This window comes from Agelaius tricolor, unplaced genomic scaffold (assembly GCF_023055355.1).
Source record: "Agelaius tricolor isolate 1412-34295 unplaced genomic scaffold, bAgeTri1.0.p SCAF_86, whole genome shotgun sequence".
Taxonomy (NCBI): Eukaryota; Metazoa; Chordata; class Aves; order Passeriformes; family Icteridae; genus Agelaius; species Agelaius tricolor.
In genome coordinates, this window is record NW_027269346.1 from 168336 (window position 1) to 175804 (window position 7469).

At 65.6% G+C, this 7469-nt stretch overlaps 1 protein-coding gene across 1 annotated transcript; it reads left to right on the forward strand.

Annotated features, from left to right (window-relative positions):
• The first annotated feature begins 4481 nt into the window (after positions 1-4481).
• Positions 4482-7160, forward strand: OPN1SW (opsin 1, short wave sensitive). Its single transcript, XM_071418419.1, has 5 exons — positions 4482-4824; positions 5443-5611; positions 5778-5943; positions 6324-6563; positions 7038-7160. The coding sequence occupies exons 1-5, from the start codon at positions 4482-4484 to the stop codon at positions 7158-7160; spliced, it is 1041 nt and encodes a 346-aa protein (XP_071274520.1).
• The last annotated feature ends 309 nt before the right edge of the window (positions 7161-7469 follow it).

Genomic DNA, 7469 nt, shown 5'->3' on the forward strand with positions numbered 1-7469 from the left:
CTGGGGGGCGGCGGCGGCTTTAAGCGCTGCCCCGGCCCGGCCCGCCCCGTCCCGGGGAGGGACCGAGCCGGAGGGACGGAAAGACCGCCCGCCCGGCCGGGGGTGGGGGGCCCGGCCCTCGCTATTTACAGCCCCGGCCTCACACCCTGACCCCCAGAGACCGGCACCCCAAAACCGCCGGACTCCGGCACTCCCCAGACCTCGGACCCCCGGACTCCGGCGCCCCTCAAACCTCGCACTCCGGCACCCCCAGAACCCCGGGATCCGGCACCTCCCGAAACACAAGATCCCAGCACACCCCGGAGCCCCCGACTGCGGCACTCCCGGACCAAGGCTCCCCCGAGTCCCGGCACCCCCAAACCCCGGCAGTTCCAAAACCGCACAGACATCAGCACCCCTAAACCTCTGACATCCCTAAAACCTCTGTAACCTCAGACACCGGCACACCCAAACACCGACACTCACAAACTCAAACACCCCAGAACGCCGGCACCCACAGACTCCCAAACACGAGCACCCCAACACCCCAAAACTCCCCAGATTCCCGGAAGTCCAGTGTGACAAACTCCTAAACTCTGGCACCTCGGAACCCCCTGCCCCCAGTCATTGGCACCCCCAACCTTTGCGCGCTGAATCACTGGCCTGCCTAAACTTCAGCACCCTGAAACCTCAGCGCCCCAAATCTCGGCACCCAGGTACCCCAGCCTCCCTACATGAAACACTGCTACCCCAAATCCCGGCACCCAGACACCCCCGAAACTCTGTCACCCCAAAATCTCGGCACCACCAAACTCCAGGATCCACCTCCAATAATCCCAAATACCTGCAACCTCGACACCCCAAAACCTCAGCACCCTATGGCCCAGGCATCCCAACACCCTGATGCACCTGTGCTTGGTACCCCAACACGGCAGACACCCCAATACCACAGCCCCCCACACTACAACGCACCCCAAACCCCCTCAAAGACCCCCCCAAACTTCCTCAGAACCCCCTCACTCATCCCTTCCCCCTCGGGAACCCCTGAAAAACTCACATAGAAACTCTCCCCTAGCCCCAAGGGGCACAAGCGAGACCCCACAGACCCTCCCAGGATCCCCTCTGGGGAAGCCCCCCGGGACCCCTCCCCAGAGCCACCCCCGCCGTGGAACCCCCCCAGGCCCCCCTGGCCATGCCTCAGTTTCCCCATGGCAGTGGCCCATGCCTGGGGAGGGGGCTCGCTCATATTTGGGGTGTGCCCTGAACCCCGCTGCCCCCCCAATCTCTCTCGTGTCTCCCTCCCTTTCCAGACACCCGAGGCCTCCTCGACACCCTCGGGAGGGGGGGAACACTTGTGTGACCCACATCTGGTCCTTTGGGGGGACACTTGTGTGACCCACATCTGGTCCTTTGGGGGGACACTTGTGTGACCCACATCTGGTCCTTTGGGGGGGCGATTTGGGGAGTATCGTGTTCCCCCTGTTCCGGTGCCTGCCCTGGAAGCTTCCAAGGGAAGGGGGGGAGGGGGGGCGGGGCGGGTGCACCCCGAGGTGACAACGGGTGACAAGGGGTGACGTGGGGGGGTGACGTGGGGGGGGTGACGCGGTGGCGCCTGCGCCAACACCTAAAAATAACCTGCCGAGTCAGAGCCACGCACCGGCACCCAAAATACCCGGGGGGGCACGCGGGGAGGGCACCCCCAACACCTCATCACCCAAAATACCCGGGCAGGGGGCACACAACGGGGCGGGGGGGGCAAAACGCGACAGGGCCCCCAGCAGGACCCCCAAACCCACGGCAGGGGTGGGAAGGGGAGGGAGTGGATTGTGGGGGGGGAGTCAGGGTGGGCTGGAGGTGGGGTCAGGATGTTTGGGGGGGTCCAGGGGGGTCTGAGCAGTCAGGGCACAGTGGGGGGGTCAGTGCAGTCCAGGATGGGGGTTCAGGATGCTGCTGGGGCAGGCTGGGGGATCCAGGGGGGTCCCAGAGCCCCCCAGGATCTCAGCTCTGCCACTGCCGGGGCAGAGGAAGATGATGGTGAAGGCCACGATGAGGGGACAAAGGACCTGACCCCGCCAGTGTGTCCTGGGGAGGGGACATAGGGCAGAGCCACTGCTGCCTGTGGTGACACCCTGAGTCCGGTGTTCCCCAGGCTGTACCTGGCCCTGGCACTGGGGCTGGGAGCACTCAGAGTGCGGTGACACGGGGAGGGGACCACTCTGGGGCACAGAGAGGGGAACAGGGGACACTGGGGACATGGGGCCAGGGCTGAGGGCCATAAGAGACAGGAGAAGGAGGGGTGAGTGGGCAGTGGGACACAGGGAACGTGGCCATGGGGACAGCAGGGACACGTGTGGGGCCACATCCAGGAGGGCACAGGGGCAGCGACTGGGAGGCCCTGGGGGTCCTGTGAGGGCCACGGGGCTGGAGACAGAGCCGGGGGGCCAGGGGGGCCACGGGACCCGTGTGGAGGTGGTGCCGCCAGTACCAGTGGGTGCTCCCAGTACCAGTGGGTGCTCCCGGTACCGGTGGGCCCTGGTGGGTGCCAGGGGTCCCGGCAGGGCTGGCAATGCCAGCGCTGCAGCCCCCGGAGCTCCACGCCCAGGCACCTCCTGCTGCTCGGCAGCACCCCCCGAGTCCCTTCCCCACTCTGGGGCCGCCATCCCAGAACCACAGAACCACAGAATCCCAGAATCCCTGGGGCTGGAAAAGCCCTCCCAGCCCATCCAGTCCCAGCTGTGCCCGATGCCCACCTTGTCCCCAGCCCAGAGCCCTGAGTGCCACATCCAGGAATTCCTGGGACACCTCCAGGGAGGGATGGGTACTCCAAAGCTCCCTGGGCAGCCCCTGCCAAGCCTGGCTGCTGCCATTGTGCCCCCCTCTGCTGTGGCCCCCCAGGCCCTGCGCTGTGTCCCCCCCTCCACAGCCCCCCAGCCTCAGTGACCGCAGCTCCACAGGGGAGCACATGGGGAGGGACAGGGGGAGGGACAGGGGTCCCTCTGTGGGGTGTCTGTCCCCTGGGCCACCACCCTGTGGCACCCATTTGGGGGTGCCCCTCCGTGGGGATGCCCAGTACAGCACCAGCAGAGCTGGCCTGACCCAGTACAGCCCAGTACGGCCCAGTATGGCACTGTTGAGCCCAGTATGGCACTGTTGAGCCCAGTACAGCCTGGTACAGTATGACCAGACTCAGTACAACCCAATAGGACACAGTACAATCCCGTGGCACAATACAGTGCACTACAGCCCAGTGTGGTCCAGTACAGCCCAGTGCAAAGCCATAGAGCCCAGGACAAACCAGTACAGGCCAGTACAAACCAGTACAGTACAGGCCTATATTATCCAGTACAGCCCAGTAAAACATGGGCTGGGGGTTCAGCCCACCCCATCCCCCTGCTCCTCCCCTGGCCCGTCCCTGAGCCCCCCTGGCCCCATCTCTGCCCCAGAGCTGGACAGACCCCCAGGGTGCCCCAGGGCACCCCCAGGGTGGGCACCCCACACACGCACCCCCCCCAGGGGCACAGCCTGGACGTGCCCCCCTCCCCCTGACTGAGCTCCCCCTTCCCTGAGGGTCCCCAGTGCCACAGTGAGGTCCCTGCTCCGGCCTTTATAGGCGCCCCCAGCCCGGGGGGGCCCTGTAATCCCCCCCTAAGCAGCTTCTGCTCATCCTTCCTGTTCCCCGGGGGTGCCACAGGCTGGGGGAGGGAAAGAGGGGGGAGGGAGGGCAGGAAATGCTGGGAGTGTTTGGGACCCCAAACTGACCCCCCATCAATGACCCCTGGCACTGCACCCCCAAAATGAACAGCCCCTCTCAGACACCCCACCTCAAACAGTGCCCCCCAAGCTTCTCCCCCACCCTTTGATACCCCCAGACTCCCCCCCTCACCTGGGGTCTCCCCAGCACAGGGATCCCCCAAGCCCAGAACTGGGGACAATCGCTTGAGGGGGGAGACACCTGGGGGGCACCCGGGGGTGTGGGGTGGGGGGCAGCGGGTGGGGGGGCTCATGAGGGAAACCCCGAGCTCTTCCCAAGGCATCCAGGGCTGGGCCATCCTGGGGGACTGGGATCAAGGCTGGAGACACCTGGGGACACCTGGCCATGCTGGGGGTGACCAGGACAGAGCTTGGGGACCCCTGGGGCACACTGAGGACCCTGATGGGATCAGGACTAAGGTTGGGGACCTCTGGCCATTGTGTTGGGATCGAGACTTGGGCTTGGGAACACCTGGGGACACCTGAACACCTCAGGAGGAACAGGACCAAGCTTGGACCCCTGGGGACCCTCCCCATACCCAGATGTTGGGGGGAGCCCTCCTGCCCCCCCCCAAATCCTCCAGAGCACCGGCAATCGGCTCGAGCCGGCTCAGGGGGCCGATTAGGGGCTGAGCCCGGTTTAGCCCACCCTAATCCCCAAGTTTGGCCGGGCTGAGCCCTGATCCCCCCTAAGCAGCTTTGGGGGCGCAGGGTATATCAGGGGGGTGGGCGCCCCCCCCGGCACCGCCGCCATGGACGAGGAAGAGTTCTACCTGTTCAAGAACCAGTCGTCGGTGGGGCCCTGGGATGGGCCCCAGTACCACATCGCGCCCATGTGGGCCTTCTACCTGCAGACCATCTTCATGGGGCTGGTGTTCGTGGCGGGCACCCCCCTGAACGCCATCGTCCTCATCGTCACCATCAAGTACAAGAAGCTGCGGCAGCCGCTCAACTACATCCTGGTGAACATCTCCGTCAGCGGCCTCATGTGCTGCGTCTTCTGCATCTTCACCGTCTTCGTGGCCAGCTCCCAGGGATACTTTGTCTTCGGGAAGCACATGTGTGCCTTTGAGGGCTTTGCAGGGGCCACCGGAGGTACGAGGGGAGCGTGGGGGCGCTCAGGCTGCTGCGGCCAGAGATGATGGAGTGACCACTGGGGGCTACTGCGGCCAGAGGTGGCCACAGTGATCTCCAACAGGGGCTGAGGGAGTTGGGGTGACCACCATGGTCTGGTGGGGCTCAAGGTATCGTTGACCACCACATTCTGCTAAGGCTTTAGGAGTTGGGGTGACCACCACGGGCTGCTGGGGTGCAGGCATTGGGGTGACCTTCTGGACCTTTAGGAGTTGACCACTGTAGTCTGGTGGGACCATAGGAGTCAGGGTGACCACTGGGTCTGGTGGAGCTGGAGGTGGGGGTGCCCATCATGTTCTTCTGGGGCTGGGGAAGTTGGGGTGATCACTGTGGTCTGGTGGGGCTGAAGGTGGCAAAATGGGTAAGGGCCATGGGTAGGGTTGAGCCCTGTGATCTCCTGTGGCTGGAGGAGCTGGGGTGACCACTGAGGCCTGAAGGGAGGGGTGATCACTACATTCTGCTGGGGTCACAGGACGTGGGGTGACCCAGGGGCCTGGGGGGCTTTGGGAATTGGGGTGACCCCTAGCCCTGGTGGCCACGGGTGGTTGTGTGAGGCCAGTGGTGGCCCTGTTTCCCCAGGGCTGGTGACAGGGTGGTCCTTGGCCTTCCTGGCCTTCGAGCGCTACATCGTCATCTGCAAACCCTTCGGCAACTTCCGCTTCAACTCGCGCCACGCGCTGCTGGTGGTGGCGGCCACCTGGATCATCGGCGTCGGCGTCGCCATCCCGCCCTTCTTCGGCTGGAGCAGGTGGGACACGGGGCCTGGGGGCGGAACAGGGAGGCAAGGGGGGCTCGTGGGGGAGCCGTGGGGGTGCCAGGTGAGTGCCTGAGGCACCTGAAGTGCCACGGGGCGCTGTGGGGGCACCGGGGGGATGCCCCACGGTGCAGAGCGGGGGCTGAGCACAGGTCTGCAGGTACATCCCCGAGGGGCTGCAGTGCTCCTGCGGCCCCGACTGGTACACGGTGGGCACCAAGTACAAGAGCGAGTACTACACCTGGTTCCTCTTCATCTTCTGCTTCATCGTCCCCCTCTCCCTCATCATCTTCTCCTACTCCCAGCTGCTCAGCGCCCTGCGGGCCGTGAGTCCCGGGGGCACGGGGGGCACTGGGGTCAGGCACAGCTGTGGCTGAGAGCAAGGGATGGAGGGTGGAGAGGGGTTGGGGGGCAGGAGGGAGGGAGGGAACAGGGATGGAGAGGTGGAGAATTGACTGTGAGCAGGGAGGGCAGGATGGGGAGCAGGAGGGAGGGAGAGGTGACTGGAGGGATGAAGGGATGCAGGAAGGGAGGGGAGGTTACTTGGACAGAAGGTTGGGCAAGAGCACAGGCAGGAGGGTGGGCAGGGGGGCAGACAGGCACACAGGCAGGGGTTGGGGGCTGCACAGGGGATGGGCAGGGGTCAGGAGCCCGGGCAGGGGCCCGGCAGCCTGGGCAGGCCCAAGGTGTCCCTGTCGCTGGGCAGGTGGCGGCGCAGCAGCAGGAGTCGGCCACGACACAGAAGGCGGAGCGGGAGGTGTCGCGCATGGTCGTGGTCATGGTGGGCTCCTTCTGCATGTGCTACGTGCCCTACGCGGCGCTGGCCATGTACATGGTGAACAACCGCGAGCACGGCATCGACCTGCGCCTCGTCACCATCCCTGCCTTCTTCTCCAAGAGCTCCTGCGTCTACAACCCCATCATCTACTGCTTCATGAACAAACAGGTGACACCAGCAACCCCGGCACAGAGACACGGGGAGGGGGACACCCAGGGACACCTGGTGATGGGGGCACCCAGGGCTGCCCAAGGATATCTGAGGACCTGGGACACTCAGGGAGACCCAAGCACGGGGAACACTCAGGGATACCTGTGTGAGGGAACACCTCAGGACACTCAGATAAGGGGATGACATTGGCAAGGGGGACACAGAAAAGATGGGGACACCCCAGGACATTGGGGCAGCGGGGACACGCAAGGGTGCCCAAGGACCAGGGGCAGGGGGGCCAGAGACACCTGGGCATGGTACATCCAGGAGCACTTGCATGGCTGGGGGTACAGTGACCCCAGGGACAGGAGATGGGGCCAGTGTGGCATCTGAGGGTGTGAGGACAGTGCCAGGGCCGGACACAGGATCGGTGGGACCCCCAGGCTGAGCTGTCCCCTCTCCTGTGACCCCGTGTCGCCCATGTCCCCGCAGTTCCGCGCCTGCATCATGGAGACGGTGTGCGGGCGGCCCATGTCCGACGACTCCGAGGTGTCCAGCTCAGCCCAGCGCACCGAGGTCTCCTCCGTGTCCTCCAGCCAGGTCGGCCCCAGCTGAGGGGCTCCGGCACCGCCCCAGCCCCCGGGACCCCCGGCTGCCTCCCAGCTCTCCCCCAGCTGCCCCCCATGGGGCTGGCTCTGCTCTGGGGGCCGGGGGCCCCGGCCAGCCTAGGATGTAGCGCGGGTGGGACAATAAACCATGGCCGCGGTCTGAGCGCAACGGGGACCCCTGAGCACCTGGGACCTGAGGGACAGGGCACCCATGGCACGGGCAGCCAGGGACCCGTGAGACAGGGCACCCACAGCATGGGTGTCCAGGGACCCACTGAGCACCTGGCACCTGAGGGACAGGGAACCCATGGCATGG

What these genes read in the sequence shown, in the direction of transcription:
- OPN1SW (XM_071418419.1), top strand. Translation starts at nt 4,482, where the DNA reads ATGGACGAGGAAGAGTTCTACCTGTTCAAGAACCAGTCGTCGGTGGGG. An exon ending in TGCTCAGCGCCCTGCGGGCC is followed by an intron (nt 5,944 to 6,323) that starts GTGAGTCCCGGG and finishes GTCGCTGGGCAG; the next exon opens with GTGGCGGCGCAGCAGCAGGA. An exon ending in ACTGCTTCATGAACAAACAG is followed by an intron (nt 6,564 to 7,037) that starts GTGACACCAGCA and finishes ATGTCCCCGCAG; the next exon opens with TTCCGCGCCTGCATCATGGA.